Here is a 20,686-nt window from a genome sequence, read left to right as displayed (position 1 = left end):
CCCGTCCTAAGTCCTAAGATTAATCCTAAGTTAGGAAGAGTTTTGTGAAATCGACGGTAGGTCTTACACCTCAAAACTTAGCCCAACATACCTTACAGAAAAAAACACAGAACTGTGATGCACTCCTGGGGGTATGATAAAGCGCATTATCTTCAAGTACGCGCTAATCCTCCAATCAGATTCGCAGAATGGAGTGGTGATAAAAACCTATATTGCACGGCTAATATCACTACCATGCGTATTGTGTGTTCTATGTGACGCGCCAAGTTTGCTTGAAGATAAATACGTTATCACGCACGCGCTCGTGGAAATACAAAAAATATAGCGCGTCTGCGTCCCATATCCAACTCGGCCTTTGGCCTCGTTGGATATGGGACACAGAAAGGCTATATTTTTCTGTATTCCACTCGCGCTTGTGTGATAATACCGGTAAGAACTCAGTATTATAAAAAGTATTGTTTTGTTTCTTTTTAGTCACAAAAGACGGAGATAACAGTGGAACTGAAACCATGTGAAGACCCTCCTCAGATGTTTGTCTTAATGCAAAATTTGGACGGCACAGAACCTTTTGTACAGGAGACGGTTACACATGGGGATTCATTCCCAATACCAGGTGAGTCAACTCTTGGAATTTAAGGTTCGTTTTATAAAATCCAGGAATAATGTAGATCTTCTTAGAAGGAAATTTGCATCGTGGATAAAGAATATATTATTTTTGGTTATACCCATTACTAAGCTTGGGCGGTTCCAGAAATTTTGGACTCGGTTTCGGTTCCAACAAAAGGCTCGGTTCTGAGACATACCCGGTTCCATTCATTCAATAAAAAAACAGCGGTCTCAGTAGCTTGTATTCTCTACTAGTCGCAAACAACACCCCGTGTGTAGTGCAGTACATGTACAATACATACATACTATACTACGTCATGGAGTTTTTCCTCCATGCTATTACATGCACACACACACACACGCACACACGCACTCGTAGTCGGTGACCGGGGGATTGGGGCCACTCCATTACAAGTAGGGGAGAACAAAAACAGCTCTTAACATTTATCAAAGAAAGATGTTTATTAGAAAAACAAAATGAAAGAACAACAATATACAGTTAAGTTGGGCAAATCAGAAAGACGAATAACCAGTATTAGGAAAATAAACTTGCCAGATAAAAACTTAAAACTGAATCAGGAAACATGATACTGTACAAAAACTACTTCCCCAAGCGTTTAATGGACTGCCCTTGGATGTGCTGATTGGATGGCAGATTTGTGGTTTTGGTACACATTGTTTTACACATACTGCAGGGCCCTTTTACATTGTGTTGTTTACTTCTAAGATTTTGCGGAGATATCGGGGATGACGTTGTCTGAGCTGATCGTCGGCCCTTTTTGAATCGAACCCCATCGCTTCGGCTTTGGATTCGGCTCAGGCAAGCTTTTTTTTTGCGTGAGCGTAAGTGCCCAGGGCTTCTCAGACGAGAGGACGGAGCCTGAGGCTGAATCCAAAGCCGAAGCTATGGTTTCTAAAAGGGCCTTAGTGCCGGACCATGGAGGAAAAGTTAGAGCCCCGCTGGACTGACTGCTAAATGTTTGCTTGTTTTATATTTATAACGCTTTCAATGAATTTTAATAAGAAATAATTTATAGTATTTTTTGTCAAAACAATTACAAGAATTTGAATCATGAGTTAGAGAAATATTAAATAAACTAGCCGCCCCCTCCCCAGTGCATGCAAACTGCTGATATGCATGCATCCACTGTTATCAAACCCGCAATCAATTTTTATTTCACTCTCATAATTTTGTTATTTTCCCCAAGTATAATTTTTCCCCCAATTAAAACAGTGGGCCGAAGTTCAGAAAGAAGTTTGCATTGTAATTAGCAGAACTATGAGTTATGTAGAATAGCAAAGGAATTCTTATTTAAACCTCCATCTGATTGTGATTTTACCGAAGTATATTTTTCTTAACTTAATGGTCATACAAATTTGTGTAGTGTTGCAGAACGATAGTAGTAGAATTGGCCTAGTAATAAAAAAACACGTTTTGCTATCACAGTTAATCAGAAACAACTTAGCAACTGCTGAACTTGTTATGAATGAAAAGGATCACTTTTGAGTTATTTGTGAAAATAAAAATGTTCTGTCCAAAATGGAATGTTTGTTTGAAGTTATGACAAATTGTCGTGAAGAAACGTCAACATTCCGACGTTTTTCGGTTTCAACAAGGATCGTTTGGCATTGACGATGTTACCAGCAACACTGAACAGTCTCTCAGATGGCACACTTGTTGCTGGCACACAGAGGAAGCGCTTTGCAAGACGACTCAAAAAGTCATATCGATGGCTGTTGAGCTTCCACCAGTGAAGTGGATCTTCATCTGCAGGAATTCTTTTTTCGGCGACGTACCGGTTGACTTCTTCTGCTGCTATACGCTCAGGGGATTGCTGTACCTGTACTGCATCCTGCAAGTCGCCGTGACCGAACGTCTCGTCAAACAAAGCCGCAAAACTTTTATGTTTCTTGCGGGGCGATGTCTCTGCTGGTTCTTCGTCAGCTGTTGCTGTGGCAGCGGCTTCATCTCGATGTTGTTGAGACAACACGACCTCTGTGAGGAGCCGTTTTGCCATGTCATATACGCGTGCTTTTGTAGCAGCGTCATGAATGAAAGACAACAGTTTATAGCGTCCGTCTAAGAAGCTTGCCATCATTAGGAAATCTGCTGTTGCCATATCATGGTAATAGTTTCCAAGCTTCTCTCCCATTGTAGTTTTTACTTGGCGAATTTCGTTGCAATCGTCGGCATTGACGTCAAGAACCCCTTCGATGTACCGAATGGCGGGCAGTAATCCTGATATTGTCACGTATTTTTCGCCAGAAAACGACTCTGTGATTTCTTTTATTGGTTCCAAAACTTTCACAACCTGTTCTATCAAAGAAACTTCTTTGTCAGATAGGTCCAACTCTTTGCGTTTGGAGGCAATCAACAAGTTGCATATGGGCTGCTGCTGCTCAATAATGCACTTAAGCATGTCGTGGGTGGAACCCCACCGGGTGTCGACGTCCTGGATAAGTTTGTGCATTGGGAAATCCAGTGCTGCTTGCTCATCTGCAAGCTTGTATCTTGCTTTAGCTGATCGTCGCACAAACTCCACAAGCTTCGAGCATCTAGCCAATGCAGTATGGATTCCACGATGGGCTAACCCAGCCTTCACCACGAGGTTGAGGGTGTGTCCAAAACAGGGGATATTGGGAAGTTCCATCACCTCATGAACAGCTTTGGTGATATTGGAGGCGTTGTCGGTAACAATCGCGCTTATCTTACTTTTGTCAATTTTCCAATCTTGAAGGACCGATTCCAGCGACTCTGCAATGTGAAGGTTGTCATGTGGAGGGGGGAGTTCTCTGTTTTCCAGAGTGAAACGATTCATCGACCACTCTGGTGTGATGAAGTGGGCAGTTACGCCGATATACTGGTCAGATGCCCGGCTTGTCCACATGTCGGTTGTCATCGCAACGAAGTTGGCCTTGGTGAGTGCTGGGAAGACCGTCTCAGCCCTAACCTTTTCATACATCTGTGGTATCAGCACAGATGAAAAGGTCTTCCGCGAGGGCAGCGTGTAGCGACTATCAAACATTTGCAGCATCTCCTTGAAACCACCCTCCTCAACAGTATTCATTGGTTTCATGCCTCTAACCAGGAAACTGCTAACCGAGTTTGTAAGCTGTTTGTGGCGAACCGACGATGAGCTGTACAGCGTCTCTACTCGAAAGTGTCCCTAATGAGAAAAAAAAACCCAGGAAAACATGAAGAATTTGTAGAGTTTGCTCAATGCAACTCCCCAAATTATTATTTAAACCCAAATATTTAATAAGTTCATTGTGTTTGAAGTAAGTAGTCGAACTAAGCGAGAAACAGAACTTACCACAAGTGATTGCTGACTGGTGTCTTTAGATTTCGGCTGTGCAGAGAGATTACTCGCGTCTGCTGATTTAGGCAGAGTAAAACTATATCTAGGTGTTGCATCTATGGTACGCCACTCTCTTGAATGCTTTGACTTCAGATGTTTATGCATAGTTGAAGTACCCAAACTAAAAGAAAACTTTTGCGCACACAACACTCTTGGGGTCCAAAGCCTCATTCGGTTTTTCTGGGTTTTCTTCAAACCCAAAGAATTTCCAGATAGGAGAAGAGCTTCCTTTTTCATGAGAAGGTTTTTGTCCTTAAGTAAGTCTGCCATGATGTTGGTGTCACGAGAACAAAACTAGAAATGGCAAGTTTATATAGTTTACAAAGCGTTCGTTGTTTTATTTTTTATTTCATCATTACTTTATTTAGCAAGTAAAATCAAGTTGACAGACAGAGAAAACACATACAATTTACACAGGGTCCTTAAAAACACAATATTATCTTTATATAAATCTGATCTTGGGTTTCAAATGTCCGCAATAAGATTTACAAACTTATTTAATAAACTGTGTCCAGCCCTATCCTGATAAAATGGCCCAGGACTTAAATTGATACAAAGTTATACCTTCTTGTTACATTTTCGCTTTGTACGCCGCCCAGGGAATAAGATTGGCCCCCAAACATGAATAAATTTGGCACACATACATGTATACCGTAGCCGAGTTCATTGACTCTGGCGCACTGTAAGTCTTCACTGTCTGGCTCGAGTGAGTGCGTTCGGTCGGGACTTGACTTACTATTATACTGAGTCTGGTTTGGGACCGGCGCCACCTGGCAGTTGGGGCTCGTTTTTTTTTTATAGGAACTGAGTAAGAACCGAGTCATGGGGCTCGGTTTTTGGATAAAAACCGAGTCTTCTAAAGCCAGAACCGACAAAAGCGGGTACCCGGTTCCGCCGAAGACTGGAACCGCGGTTCCGGTTTTCAATTTGGAACCGGGTAGAACCGGGTAACCGAAGGAACCGCCCAAGCTTACCCATTACACTGTTTTGTGTTTGAACTGTATACTCAGTATTTTCCCTGAGCCCTGTGAAAAACATCACAGGCATATTACTAACATGTTATTTTAGTTCTGTTTCACTCTAAGCTTGGAGCTTCTTCAGACTGGTGACCATGTCCAATGCTCAACTGCCTTTTATACCCTTTCTTGGTAGTCATAGCTGTGTTGTAGGCATTGTTTGTCCTAGTTGGTCATAAATGTTCTTGAAGTTGTCTGCACTGTTGTCTTTGTTGAGAGTGTTCTCCCCAGGGAAATTCAAGCTCATAGACGTTAGGCGAATGTTTGAGAGAGATTGGCTGTTGCCACCTTGGAATTTATATCCCCTTGTGGGAGTTTGCTGCCTTCCCTGGATGGGAAGATCATTTAAACAAACAAACATTGACCACAATTATTTTCAGAAATTTGTTTTACAAAGTTTCAGTTTGTGACCATGGTTACAAAAGATTGAAATCATAATTTAGAGATTCTATTTAAAAGCTTATTGTCTGCTCCACTATAGGTATAGAGTATAGATATGAATTCTTCATAATGCAGGCAGCGCTTGGAGTTCAATTTCAGAATGTCAGCAGTGGTCTCAGCATCGGGGTAAGGTTGGTTTATCATAATATAATCGTTCAATAAGAATAATTTTGGAGTCTTAAAAGCAGTGGACACTATTGGTAATTACTAAAATAACGAGGTTGGTTGTATAAAACATTGTGAGAAATGGCTCCCTCTGAAGCGACATAGTTTTCGGGAAAGAAGTTATTTTCCATGAATTTGATTTCATTACCTCAGAATTAGATTTTGAGGTCTCGCAATCAAGCATCTGAAAGCACAAACTTTGTGTGACAATGGTGTTTTTTCTTTCATAATCTTGCAACTTCAACGACCAATTGAGCTCGGATTTTCACAGGTTGGTTTTTGTATGCATATGTTGAGATACACCAAGTGAGGAGACTGGTCTTTGACAATTACCAATAACGTCTATTGTCTTTAAATTGTATCCAGGCAATTGGACTATAAATCAGCAGACACCAGTTAACAAGCTCAGTAGATAAAACTGAGAATTTCTTCTTGTTTCCTATTTTATTCTTTTATTGGTGCTGATTGTGCTGTTTCATGTTTTATATTGCTGACAGTCGTCCCTGGGCCAATCCAGTGCGAATCACGTGCCAAGAGTGTTTGATATTATTCTTCAGTTGGTCAACTATCATCATTTTCTTGTTTGTCGATGACCAACATTGGCGGCACTCTTGGGCCAAATAAATAAATAAGTAACATAAAATGATGAATATCAATTTGGATTTCAGCTGAGTTTGGATTTGTATGCGAGCGGGGTAAAAGTCTCGTCTTTGCCTCTGTTGCCACCTACAGTTATCGCAGTACCAGAATGTACTTCTGCAGGTGAGATTGTGCCATTTTTTAAAACAAAAAATAGTTTTAAAATGGCCTGACGTTTCGACCCTAGCAGAGTCTTTCTCAAAGGCTTTGATTTTATTAATTTTGGTTTTTACCCATAAATACACCGATGTGTGTGAGAAAGACTTAGTTTGAGAAAGACTCTAATAGGGTTGAAACTTCAGGCCATTAACTATTTTCTGCATTTATATCATCAGTCAACCAGCTAATTCTGCTTTCTCTTTTTTGTCTTTTTTTTTTTTTTTACAGCAGAGGGAATTTTTACACAATGTAACAAAGGTCCCCACAATTTGGTCCTCCACGAGGGAGTGCACAAATGATCTTGTTTTTCTCGTTTAGATTCCTTTCAGTCAGTCTAAAAAACCCTTTGTTGATACCTTCTTTGGTTCAAAAGTTCTGAAAGTAGAAACACCAAGAGATACAAGGAAATGAAACTGAGAAAAAAGAGTTTAATTTTTTTTTTATTTTTTTTTTTATTTTTTTTATACATACACCGCCATTTTTTTCAATGCTAATTTTAACCCTTTATGATGTTATTTATCAGGAAATAAGTTGTAAATACAAATAAAGATAGATTTTGGCATTTAAATTTTATAAAAACATACTTCTGAAAATGTCACCACTGTTGGGCTGTTTTGGTTTGTCTCATCATAATGATATTTCCCAAAAAGAAATCATTAAGCTAACGAGTCGTTAATAACTGGTTCTTTTTAGAACCAACACTGCTCAAAAGAGATACTCCATTGTTGTTGCCATAACCCTCTCTTAGTTATACTTCCACCATGCAAAGTTTCAACTCCTACTTATGTAACTTGATCGCAACATGTTAAAGAACCCAGTGCACTTTTCGAAAAGAGAAGGGGTTCTCCCCGGCGTTCCTAGCTGTGGCTGCTGTATGCGCCGTAGCACCTTGTTAACCATTATACATGTAAGGTGCTAAATAATTGGGTCTCAAAATTCATCACTGCAATTTCCTATCTTTCTGAAAGTTTGTATATACTCTGCGCCTCGAGTACCTTGTTTGGTAGATCTGTGCGCTACATGTATATAAGACTTCGATATTATTATATACTAACAGAAATGTTTGTTGTTATGCAGCGAACAAATGTCATGGTTATTTTGGCTAAAACAAAGAAATGTGGCCTTCTCACCGTAGTCTCACCTCCTCAGCCATCCTTCCCCACTCATCTTACCCAGCCTTCTACCCAATCCACGTTTACAATGATTAAATCTCCTTTCAAAAAAGTAACGCAGAAAGAGTAGAATTGGGAGGGGGGGGGGGTGGTTGTGAGTGTGTGTTTTCACCCATAGGTCTTTCCCACCTACATGGCAGTGTATCCGCAGCACAACATTGTGCAACATTGGCTAAGATTAGTTGTGAACAAATTATTTGTCAAATGTCAAGAAACGGACTGGCTTACAGAGCATTTGTGTTTTCAAACACAACTTTTTATTTGTTTTCTTGATCTTGTTTACTAGGTGCAGATAATCAGTGTATGCATATGCAAACTCTTGTCGAGTCGTTGGATCCGCCTTATAATTTCCAGTGTTTCAAGAATCCGGACTGTAAAGGTTTTAACTGTACAGGGGTAATCCCGATACCAGGTTTTGTAAGTTAACTTTCCTTTCTGTTTGTAACCGATTCATAATCAACAAATTGATTTCTCTCAAGGTCTTGGTTATGCGATAAAGGACCGAGCCCATGCTTTTATAGCACGACCACGACCCTGCAAGGTTTTAAAAGTCTGTTAAGTCTCTACTCTTTTATGTCCCTTTATTAATGACCTTTTGTTAAAAAGCAAAAACATGTTACCCGGGGTGGATTTCACAAAGGTAGTCCTAACTTAGGACTAGTCCTAAGCAATGCTAAGAGATAGGACTGGTCCTAAGTTAGGACCAGTAACTCATCCTAACTTAGGACTGGTCCTATCTCTTAGCATTGCCTAGGACTAGTCCTAAGTTAAGACTACCTTTGTGAAATCCACCCCTGTACAAGTAAGCCTATCTGTGACAATCTGCAAAGCAAATTTTTAAAAAAAAATTGGGGGGAACTATGTTTACACCCGAGTACAAATAGATTAAGCTCATGTAGCAAAATAATAATAATATTAAGTTTTTACATAGCGCTTTTTCACTCCCGAAGGGTGTCCCAAAGTGCTTCAAATTATTGCTCAGGGTCACTGGGCCTTAAATCATTCCTTAAACCATCTCAGCTCCCTCGGGAGTATACAACCTCGTGCATCAAATGCACTTCTCGGCTAAATCAACAGCTATATATTGCATTCTGCGTAAGTAAATTGGCATAAATGAGCTTGGGCACCCAACCTGTGAAAGCCAGCCAGTTTTTAACAGCTCCAGCTGTGTTTTTTTTTTGTTTTTTTTTAAATGTTTGTTGTTGTGCAAGTCGCCTAACACACGGCCTGAAGGCCACTTCAAGGTGTGGGCTGCAATTATATTTTCTAGAGGCCGTTGCCACCTACTCCTAGGGCTGAAACAGGGTTACCTCTTTTACAGTCCATACAAATGTAGGCTCTGGTATCATTGATTCGAAGCCTGGCCGGTAGAGCAGAAAGCACTACCTCCCCAATTTTATGTAGCAAGTGTCACGACCGGGATCCGAACCCATACCCTGCTTTGTCAGCCGTTTGAACATCCCATCTCCACCGATGGGAATAGCGATTCTTTCTGGGGGTATTTATGTATGAAGCTTTACTGAATGTTTCTTTGTCTTTCTACAGAATCTAGTTGCTACTGCTAAAGTGGTCATATTAAGCTGTACAAACCCTGTATCTTATGTGATCTCTGTTGGACCACCGAATAGCCCCCCTTCTGACACTGTAGTGATTAGCCACTCCAAAAATGTCCAACTGGGTAAGTTTTCTTCAAAATATCTTAACTCAGACGTACAAAAATGGGCGCCTAACTAATGTAACTCACTGCCATCATCAAAATAATTCATTAATAAATTAATAAATGTATGAACTAATTAATTAAAAAGGATTATATATCAACATTTTACAATTAATCTTCAGTCATGAGACAAACTACCTACCTTTTTTCCATGGACCAAATCAAGACTGGATGATTGTCAACTGCTTTTGCTAATGTAACTTTCTTGCTACTTTTTTCTTCCAGCTCTTGAACATTTGCCAGGAGTATCATCTGACTTAAATGTAACAATGATTCCAAATACACAGGACATTGACTACATAAGAACTACAGTAAGTGTAAAAACAAGTTTTAGCATCATGATATAGAGCGCCACCAATAGTTTGCTCCTAAATGGTTATTTTAAAGGCACTGAACACTATTGGTAATTACTCAAAATAACTGTTAGCATAAAAACTCACTTGGCAATGAGCAAGGGAGAGCTGTTGATAGTATAAAACATTGTGAAAATCAACTCCCTCTGAAGTAACATAGTTTTTGAGAAAGAGGTAATTTCTTACTGGAATAATAAAGGGCTTCAGGCCTGAAGTCTCTTGATATTTATTAGGCATGTGAAAGCACACAAACTTGTGAGACAAGGGTGTTTTTTCTTTTATTATTCTCTTGCAACTTGGATGACCATTTGAAAAAAAAAACTATCTTGTCTTGAAATCGTTTACCACCTTTAATTTGTCTTGTTGTTGTGTATTTTCAGATTGAGGTAGTTGTGTGTTATTCTGGTATAGATTGCATTAAAGATGTTTTCGTTGACAATGCTCTTGTACCTATTCCTCCCTGTGGTAAGTCTCAAAGGTTTATTGTTCTAGTAATTTTGATTGACTCGTCCTGTATACCACTTCGCTGCTGCTGGGGGCAGCACGCCTGTAGTGTTAATAATAATAATATTAAAAAAAAAAAAAAAAAATCTTTTCCCTGGAGGGGGAAATTTATTCAAGTTTCTTCAATGTACAAAGCTACACAAACTACTGGTAAAACCAACTACTTATAGAACGATACTAAGAGAGAAATGGCAAATTGCAAAAACAGGAAGTATATTTAAAATTTATATTGTGCCCCCTTACATACAAAATGATCAAAGGCGAAGAACACATGATAAAAAGCACAGAGTGGAAGAAAAAGACAAAGAGAAAAGACTGTAGGTCACCAGGTCAGTGCCCAAACAAAAGTATTGTGATACGTCTGTCCCACTGGCAGAGAACTTATAGTTACTTATTACATTGGCCTAATCACTGCTGGCATCGGAAATGTTTTGACCTTTTGAGGAGACAGACACCTCTAACCATGTTTGGATGTTTAATCAGGCAGAGAATGGAGCATAAATTGAACATGATTTTTATTATAACTCAACTCCATGAAAACATAGCACAAGCGCAACAAGCATGGAAGTTTTATTTGTTAGTAATATTTTACTTCCAGTTTTCAGTAACTAATTCATTTTTTCTCTCCCCCCCCCCAGACAAACCGCTTCCAGTCCCAACTTCTGGCAGCATCACACCTATACCAGGTAATGAAAATGAATGCCTTACGATGACGGACATTGCTAAGGATATCCAGAATAACGAGTTCCTGGAACCAGACTCCATGTTTTGTCATCGCAACGGGCCATGCGATGGAGTTGAGTGCAGGATAAACACAAGTGTAAATACATGATTTATTTATTATATTTTAAATCTTTAGACATAAATAACAGTACACAACAAGCCATTAAGAGGTATAGTGGACACAATACTGGGACACTACAGTATTGGACACTTTTGTTAAATGTCAAAGACTTGTCTTCGCAGTTGGTGTATCTCAACATATAATGCATAAAATAACAAACTTGTGACGATTTGAGCTCAATCAGTCGTCAAAGTTACAAGATATTAATAAAGGAAAAAAACACCCTTGTCGCACCATGGTCACACGAAGTTGTTTGCTTTCAGATGCTTGATTTCGGGACCTCAAATTCTAAATCTGAGGTTTCGAAATTAAATTCATGGAAAATTACTTCTTTCTCGAAAACTATGTTACTTCAGAGGGAGCTGTTTCTCACAACGTTTTATACTGTCAACTTCTCAACATTACTTGTAATCAAGAAAGGTTTTATGATAATAATTATTTTGAGTAATTATCAATAGTGTGCACTGCCTTTAAGCCCAACATGAATAAGCCAAAAGTAGTGTAGTGGTTAACCTGGAACTGTCTGGAAATCCAACATTGTTCAACGGTGTTTGAAGCTTTGCATGGTGTGAAGAATAAGAAATTACTCAAAATACTAAATAGTAAACTGTCGGGTACAACCATGTTGTAAAATGTCTGAAAAGAGCCAGTGTGGTCTGGACGTTTTCAACAGTATACTTTGCTCGAAGTATTTGAGTATTCAGTATCAAGTTTTGAGTATTCATTCTTGACCAAAGACGAGCAGAGTGTACTGTTCTAAACGTCAAGACCACACTGGCTCTTTTAAGAGCCAACACTCCCCCAAAAGAGCTATTATACATGGTTGTACCCGCATGTTTATTTTTAGTGTTTATAGTTACTTCTTATCCAACATTGTTCTTTGCTCCCCTAAAAGATTAGTTTTCAAAATGTTCTGAACAAAGTTAACACGCCCTTCAGTTTAATACCCAGTTTTCCAGTGAGTATTTCTTAAAAGAAAGCATAAAACTAAAGCATTGACTGAATTCGTATTCTGTGTCTTTGATTTCCTCAGCCTGCTGACTGGTACGATATTAGCATGACATTGCTTCATTGTGATGATCCCGTTCGGATCCTTGTTGTCATAACGAGCAGCAGTGGCTTTCATCAAGAGAAATATGTCCACAATGATGATACACTTAGCATCAGTATGTTCACCTTTCACTTCAAAAAATAAAAAATTCTTCAATTGATGTTATTTTTGCATCAGGGATCAGAAGAATATCATTTGTTTTTATCCTTACACCAGCAAATGTTAAGCACTTTATACTCAACACTTCTACAGTTAGTACTGCAAGTTCTCTCCAATCTTTTGAAAAAAAAATGAAAATAATTCAACAGATGTTATTTTTGCATCGGGGATAAAGAATATCATTTGTTTTTATCCTTACACTGCAAGTTCTCTTTTCACTTCAAAAATCAAAATGTTCCTTCTTGGTTGTCCTTAAGCGGGGAAAAAAATAAGAAATAATTTTTTTTTTTTAAATCGAATGTCTATGGAATGTTACTGAAATATTTGTGGAAAGATGAGTGTTCAGGGTTGTTTTGATAATTTCTATTCTGAAGATTCCTTCCAGACCTTTGGTCATCAGTTTCCCCCTTCATAATTTCAGGTGAAATCATACATGACTCAACTCTGACGTTCCATATGGTGAAGGATGAAAGTGACGAAGTGGAGTTAGCGTTAATACTAAAGATACAAGAATCTTCATTGTATGGACAGTCTGTGTATCTTATCCAAAATCATACTGTACCCGTTGGTCCATGTTGTAAGTTATAATATCATGTAATGAAAAGTACAGCTATTTGAACTTCTGCTAAATATTTGCTACAAACTTACAAAGAATAATTAGAAGAAGAAAAAATGGTTCTGGTGAAATACTGCACTGTCTCCACATATTGGGATATAAACGAGTACATGTATACTGGTGTAACTTAAGCAGTCCGTTGGAAACAGACAATAGAGATGAAAGCACACAGAGAAAGCAGGGGATGAACAATGATGTATTCTTTTCTTGTGTTTGTTATGTTGAGGAAAATCTAGACTTCATATCTAACCCGTCATGAAATTTATTAATCCTTCCATGTTCTTTTTATTCAGCATCACCTACCCCAATAGGCAACCCGTCGGGCAACCCAACTTCAGCAACCACCCTGATGACCACCAAGGCAATGGCCCCGAAGACTGGAACACCCAAACCAAAAGGTATGTGACACAAGCTCACAGGGTTTAAGGCTGTATCGTGGCTGAGCGGTCTAGTTCTCTGGACCCAAGCTCTGAAGTTGTCAGCATCAGAGTTTGGTTTTGAATCCTGCTCTATGTTCCTCTGACCTGTTTATCCAGATGTAAGAATAGGGCATTTAGTAACATTTCACCCCGCCTCTGGAACTCTCTACCTCAACATCTCAAGGACACACTTGACATCTCACTATTCCAACATTCTCCAAACCCGTCTCCTCAGATTAGCCTATAAAGATATCGAGTGAAATTTTCTTCTTGTTCTTGACCAGCGCCTTTGAATGTTATACATATAAAGTGCGCTTAACAAATGCTGTATTATTATTATTATTATTATTATTATTATTATTATTATTATTATTATTGTTATTGTTATTGTTATTGTTATTGTTATTGTTGTTGTTGTCGTTGTCGTTGTCGTTGTCGTTGTCGTTGTCGCTGTCGCTGTCGCTGTCGCTGTCGCTGTCGCTGTCGCTGTCGCTGTCGCTGTCGCTGTCGCTGTCGCTGTCGCTGTCGCTGTCGCTGTCGCTGTCGCTGTCGCTGTCGCTGTCGCTGTCGCTGTCGCTGTCGCTGTCGCTGTCGCTGTCGCTGTCGCTGTCGCTGTCGCTGTCGCTGTCGCTGTCGCTGTCGCTGTCGGTATCGGTATTAGCTGTTTCATAGCGAAGCGCAGCGAAACAGCTCCTGTTTTTGTTAAAGTTTTTTTTATTATTATTTTTTTTATTTGTCATCTTCAGAACAAATTGTTTATAAGTGCTGATTTGCAATGTTCCCAAAGAGCAATTGCAATGAAATTTTCAGTGATGATAGGTATTGGTGCAATGATCATTGCAAAACAAGGATGTCATTATGACATCATCAGAAGTCACGTGACGTCATCTTAAAGGTGTTGTATTTTAAATGTTTGAAAATTTATAACAAATCAGCCACAAGAGACCGTAGGTTTCTGTTTGCGGGATTGGGGAGGGATAAATAAGGTCTTCATTTTGTTTCGTGTGCGTGACCTCACATGACCTCTACTTCCGGTTGAAACGGGCCAAAAACGGAAGTGCCCTGTAACTCAAAAGTGGCAAAAGTTATGAAGTTGCTTTCTAAGGACGTAAGTGTCTAGCAAGGGTGGGCAGTTCAAAAAAAATATCGATGACGTCAAAAATGGCAACAGCGCCCTCTAGCGGCAGGTTGAAAACTTGTCAAAATGGACTTTTTGAAGATGTGTGTGGTGAAGTTTTTTGTAATCACTTCAAATTTTACACACACATTAACTGTCAGGCAGGCATCATATGTGTGAAGTTTCAGATCAATGACGTCATTGGGGGTCACGTGACGCGGCCTTAAAGGTGCAATTTTTGAACTAATATAACTCCCGAAGTAATAATGCGATTATGTTGAAACCTGGTAGGTTGTTGGATATTGACAAGTTCTTGTGAATTGTGAAATGACGTTATGATGACGTCATCACACAATTTTTTATGATTTTTTTAATTTTTGCACCTTTAAGTAATAATTTGCTATCTGAACTAGGTTTAAGCCAAATTATTTTTTTAAATAGGCTGGACTATCATAACTGCTTTGATGCAAAGAGAATTTCAAATTAAGAGGGAAAATTTGAAAATTTTATTAACGAAACAGCTCTGCATTTGTGCACAAATGCAATCATGTCTAGTTATTTTTTTATTTTTTATTTGTCATCTTCAGAAAAATTTCATATAAGTGCTGATTTGCAATGTTCCCAAAGAGCAATTGCAATGAAATTTTCAGGGATGAAAGGTATTAGTGCAATGATCATTGCAAAACAAGGATGTCATTATGACATGATCAGAAGTCACGTGACGTCATCTTAAAGGTGTTGTATTTTAAATGTTTGAAAATTTATAACAAATCAGCCACAAGAGACCGTAGGTTTCTGTTTGCGGGATTGGGGAGGGATAAATAAGGTCTTCATTTTGTTTCGTGTGCGTGACCTCACATGACATCTCCCAAAAATACCAATGACGTCACAAAATGCAACAGCGCCCTCTAGCGGCAGGTTGAAAACTCGTCAAAATGGACTTTTTGAAGATGTGTGTGGTGAAGTTTCTTGTAATCATTTCAAACTTTACATACACGTTAACTGTCAGGCAGCCATCATATGTGTGAAGTTTCAGATCAATGACGTCATTGGGGGTCACGTGACGCGGCCTTAAAGGTGCACTTTTTGAAGTGATATAACTCCCGAAGTAATTATGCGATTATGTTGAAACTTGGTAGGTTGTTAGATATTGGCAAGCTCTCATGAATTGTGAAATGACGTCATGATGACGTTATCACACGATATTTTATGATTTTTTCTATTTTTGCACCTTTAACACATAAATTGCTATCCGAACATGGTATAATCCAAATTATTTTTTTAAATAGCCTGGATTAGTCATAACTGCTGTAAAAAAGAATGAATTTCAAATTCAGTTGACAAAATTTAAATTGTTATTAACGAAACAGCTGTGCATTTGTGCACAAATGCAATTGTGTCTAGTTGTTATTGTTATTGTTATTGTTAACATCCTTACGGACTTTGAAGGGGGGTAACCCTGTTTCAGCCCCATGAGTAGGTGGCAAATAGATCCTGGTGACAGTTGATTTGGTCGACAGCCCAGCCATTTAATGTAGTCCTCACCTAGCCTGAACATCTGATGTCACACTCCGAGGCTTGTAAATAAAGCCAGAGACCCTCCAAGTTGGCGTGTACTTTCACCTTTGACCTTCATTCATTTCACATAGAGATACGCAGTCAACTTCTATTGCGTGACAGCAGTGTACCATTTGGGCATGGAAAGCTCATGTCACTGCAAGTATCCAATGATATCATTGTATCCAATGGAATCACTGGATCTGAGAGCAGGGACCTGTCTTATCACTGGATCTGAGAGCAGGGACCTGTCTTTGACCTTGCGGATGAAGACAGGAGCCCAGTTTAGTCCTCACCTTGAAGTGGCCATCCAGCCTTGTGATGTTAGGCGATCTCCCATTAAAAAACAAAAATTCCCAACTTGTTAAAAATTAAAAATAAGTTATAAAAAGTGTGTATAATAACATACTGCAAAATTAAATTTATTGAATTATTTCACTAATTATTTACCTATATTTTAATAAAACATTTTTTTTATTTCTTAACTCTGTATGTAGTGACAACAAAGAAACCAAACAAGGAGACCACAAAGGATCCCAAGAATTCTAAGAACGACGCTAAGAAAGTACACGACGGCCAACAATCAAATTCAGGTAAATCGGTTTATCACCTTTTCTTAAGATGAATGGCTGTGGCCTGCTGGGCCCAATTTCATTAAGCTGCTTAAGGGCTGATGTTGTGCCTACTGAATGAGTTATCATTTCATGGCGCTGCTTATCGTAAACGCGAAAAGGCCCGCTAACCTTCCAGTGCCTCGCATGAAAATAAATGTCTTCACAATCAAAGAGTAAACTGGACAAATGATAATAATACTGACAAAATTACCATGGGTGATGCACCAGGTGTTTTGGGTTGTGCCTCTGTATTGTCAAAGATAGAGGCAACCTAGCACCAGCGTGTATCAAAATATTAAAGATGGGGCCTTTCTTAAACCTCAGGTTGGGCTCCGTCTCCGACTTCGGCTCTGCGCGCTGCGTTTCGCAGTGGAAACACCGAGTATGAACCAGCCTGTACATTTTTGGGGCAGTGTGTATTTTGCACGCAGTGATTCGAAAATCAGACATGCGCCTGGAGCCGGAGCGCAAGCCGAGGTTTGAGAAAGACCCCCTGCTTTCAAGAAAACATAATTTAAATTATTAATTTTCTTCAAACACAACCTTCAACTTAATGTGATAGATAAACTACGTTACTTTTGTTTTCTTGCAGCGAGCATCGGCATTGGGGTTGGAATTGCCGTTTTGATCGCTGTAGTTGTGATCATTCTTGTTGGTGTGTGGTACTATCGTCGTAATCGCACATCCACTGACCATATGTCTTTAGTGGAGAATTCAACTGCCCCCATTTAGATTTGGTACTACAGACAGCATAAGGAGGTCAGTGGAATCCTATATCTACCTTTTTAATCATTCCAACAATAGACAATGAAACTCTTAGGCAATGGACACTATTTGTAATTACTCAAAATACTTGATTCTTTGAAAACTCACTTGGTAATGAGCAATGGAGAGCTGTGGATAGTTTAACATTGTGAGAAACAGCTCCATCTGAAGTAACATATTTGTTGAGAAAGAGGCTATTTCTTACCCGCTCTAATAAAATACTTCATGCCTGAAGCCTTTTTTAGACACCTGAAAGCACACAACTTGTGCAACAAGGTTTTTTTCTTTTCTTTCATTATTCTCTTGCAACTTTGATGACCGATTGAGTCCAAATGTCATATTTTATTTTGTTATTTGAGTCCAAAATGTTGTTATTTTATGTATATGTTGGCATACACCAATTGAGACTACGGGTCTTCAGGCTCGTCTCTTTGATAATTACCTACGGTGTCCAGTGCCTTTAAGGACATAGTAGAAACAGATCCCGGCCAAAGTGGCTTGTATTGTACGCGTCTCGGGTCTGGTACCGCACTTTTTTTCTCTAAGAAAATTAATCTGTTAAGCCTGGTTCATACTTCCTGCGAATTACATGCGAAGCTAATTTGACATGAATTTGACGTCACAACTATCCTTTCGCAGCGATATTCGCAAGTGAGTTGAGCAGAGCTGAACTGCTGCGAAATTCGTTGTGAATTTTGTGACGTCAACATTGGCTTCGCAGTCCCATTCGCAGGAAGTATGAACTGGGCTTTAAGCAAGTTTTTCTGCTTAAACAGGAGTGATCATATCAGGGCCAAATTTCATTAAGCCTGTAGACACAAAACCTTGCTAAGCACAGACAAATATTGCTTAGCAGAAACTGGTTACCAGCCAAATGTCAATAAAGTTTACATTGTTGTGATTGGTGCTCACCCATCTTCTGCTTTGCATAGCAATTTGCTAAGCAGTATTAACAGCTTTCTGAAATTTGACCCTGTTCTTTTCCCTTTTTACCAACTTTGCGAGGTCAACTGGACCTTGGAAAACTCCATGATAGTACTTTTTTGTTTTTTGGTGTAGATGTTCACCAACATCCATGTAAACGGAACATTTCAAAGAAAGTTTTTATGTATTGTAAAATTGTATTTTATATATATTTTTTTTATGGTCTTGCTATATATTTTACTATCGCAGAGTAGATTGTTCGGGAGACTTCTAAATTCTGAAAAGAACTGTCTTGCTTTTTAACTTCTCAGCCTGGGATTATGTTTTACTCAGTCGACCAATGTTTGTATATTTCTAATTGAACTGTTTTAAATTTCAGGCTCTGTGTGATGTTTGAAAACATTTGTAAAATTTACAAGTTGGTGCTGTAACTGGAGCCATAGCCCAAGCCGAGGTTTGAAAAAGGCTTTTGCCATAAACTTATCATTGTTATAGCCCCCTCTACTGTTTTAAAACAATCCAATTGGGTGATGGAAATACACATTGTCATGAAATATTTTGACCTCAGTCCATATCTGCACGATATAAGGGTTAGCACCATTGCCTTTCCAGATTGTTTCCGTTTCAAGTTCAAGTTATTTTGCAATTAGAAGAACTGCTTGCAATCGTTAGTACTGTAATATTTAGTGTATCAATTTGTTTACTCAGAACCCTTTAGTTTATTTTTTTGTATAGATTATTGAAAAGCTGTATCGGAAGTCGATTTAAAAAAGTATATTTTAGTGCAGTATAATACTAATTATTTTATTCTTATGTAGCACTGTAGGAGTATAAATAATGAAAGTGATTTACATGTAACCAGAGCTATCCTCTATAACATTTTTTCTTATTTTTTCATAATTTGATTGATTCAGTACTAACTTATATACATGCTGGCCAGGTGTACCAATCTTTATATCAACGTTCAAGTGTCTGTTGTTGAATAAATAGAATTTTGAAGGATTGGGAAAATTACGGAAAATGGGAATAACAAGGACTCTGCTAAATATGGAAATTTGGGGATTTTGATGAATGTCAGAAGAGCAAGGATTCTATAAGTTAGTAACTGTTACCACACAAGCGCGAGTGGAATAGGGAAAAATATAGCACTTCTGCGTCCAATATCTAACTCGACCTTCGGTCACGTTGGATATGGGACGCAGATGCGCATTTTTCCCAGTATTTCCACAAGCGCGTGTGATAACATATTTATCTTCCAGCAAACTTGACACGTGACATAGAACACACAAGACGCAGGTAGTGATATGGGCCATGCAATATAGGTTTAAATCACTACTCTGCAAATCTGATTGGAGGATTAGTCTGTCTTGAAGATAATGAATATGGAAAGAGTAAGGATTTTGATGAATGTTGGAAGAGTAAGGATTCTGATGAATACGTGAGGAAGGTGATGAGGTTGTGTTAGAGAGAAGACAAAAGTACTTTGGTTATATTAACAGTAGTTCAGATTTTATTTTAAACCTAAAAGTACTTTGGTTATATTAACAGTAGTTCAGATTTTATTTTAAACCTAAAAGTACTTTGGTTATATTAACAGTAGTTCAGATTTTATTTTAAACCTAAAAGTACTTTGGTTATATTAACAGTAGTTCAGATTTTATTTTAAACCTAAAAGTACTTTGTTATATTAACAGTAGTTCAGATTTTGTTTTAAACCTCACATTTAATTGTAAAACCTGTACAGGCAATTTCCTTATTTTTATTTGAGGGATCAGAAATAGTTGTTATGCAGGTCATAAGTTTCTGCCTTTAACAAAAGTTGCAGGGGGAATATAAGGTTGTTCATGGTGTGGTTAAAATGTGTCTGAAGTAGCTTGTGTAAAAGCTATGTTGCTGTAAAAGATCATGGAGTTGTAGAATTTGTATTTTTGGGTTGCTTGCCTGGTGGTTATTTTGAACAATTTATCATTGGTTCTCTTATTAACACAATATACACATATATATGTGTCTAAAATATGCTGAAATTAATAATATGTTAAGAGTTTATTCCAGAGGGTTTGTTTTCCCAGAGTAAATACATTTTGTTTTGAGTTAAGGAAAAGGGTCTTTAAAATTGCTTTGTGTTACTCAGTTAATGTTACTCAGTTAATCAAACAAGTATTATTCTTGTGGTATAACAACTGCTTTAAGAATACTTGTTTTTAAGATTAGAAATAGGGTCTTTAAACTTGTAGTTATTGTTACTCGTTCAATGTTTAATAAAACATTACCGTGTTTTTGTTGCACAACACCTTGCTTTAAGTAGACTATTGTATGTGATGACGGGGCAGGAAAAGTTGGACAGGCAGATTTGAAGCCGTAATCATACATTTGTGAAACTGTTTTGTAAATCGACAAAATTCTTCAGAGGACTTATGAAAGGAGAATGAACGACATAGGAGACTTAATCACACCTAGACACATGGCGATCTTTTTCCTTGTAAAACTAC

The 20,686-nt window shown here is 38.4% G+C and overlaps 1 protein-coding gene across 2 annotated transcripts in view; it reads left to right on the top strand.

Moving 5' to 3' along the window:
* LOC139937012 (uncharacterized) overlaps positions 1-19,586 on the top strand; it is a 33,532-nt gene extending 13,946 nt beyond the window's left edge. Inside the window, exons 3-16 of one of the 2 annotated variants that reach the window (XM_071931948.1) lie at positions 475-613; positions 5,463-5,548; positions 6,256-6,349; positions 7,844-7,974; positions 9,103-9,235; positions 9,500-9,585; positions 10,008-10,092; positions 10,770-10,951; positions 12,009-12,141; positions 12,607-12,762; positions 13,095-13,199; positions 16,392-16,487; positions 17,101-17,267; positions 18,577-19,586. In XM_071931948.1, coding sequence (XP_071788049.1) covers positions 475-613; positions 5,463-5,548; positions 6,256-6,349; positions 7,844-7,974; positions 9,103-9,235; positions 9,500-9,585; positions 10,008-10,092; positions 10,770-10,951; positions 12,009-12,141; positions 12,607-12,762; positions 13,095-13,199; positions 16,392-16,487; positions 17,101-17,240 — 1,566 coding nt within the window. In that variant the 3' untranslated portion in view covers positions 17,241-17,267; positions 18,577-19,586. Of the gene's footprint in view, positions 1-474; positions 614-5,462; positions 5,549-6,255; positions 6,350-7,843; positions 7,975-9,102; positions 9,236-9,499; positions 9,586-10,007; positions 10,093-10,769; positions 10,952-12,008; positions 12,142-12,606; positions 12,763-13,094; positions 13,200-16,391; positions 16,488-17,100 lie in introns of both variants that reach the window. The other variant, XM_071931947.1, reaches the window with a different exon arrangement.
* The last annotated feature ends 1,100 nt before the right edge of the window (positions 19,587-20,686 follow it).

Source organism: Asterias amurensis, chromosome 5, assembly GCF_032118995.1.
Source record: "Asterias amurensis chromosome 5, ASM3211899v1".
In the NCBI taxonomy this organism is placed as follows: domain Eukaryota; kingdom Metazoa; phylum Echinodermata; class Asteroidea; order Forcipulatida; family Asteriidae; genus Asterias; species Asterias amurensis.
This window is presented reverse-complemented; position numbering and strand designations above follow the sequence as displayed.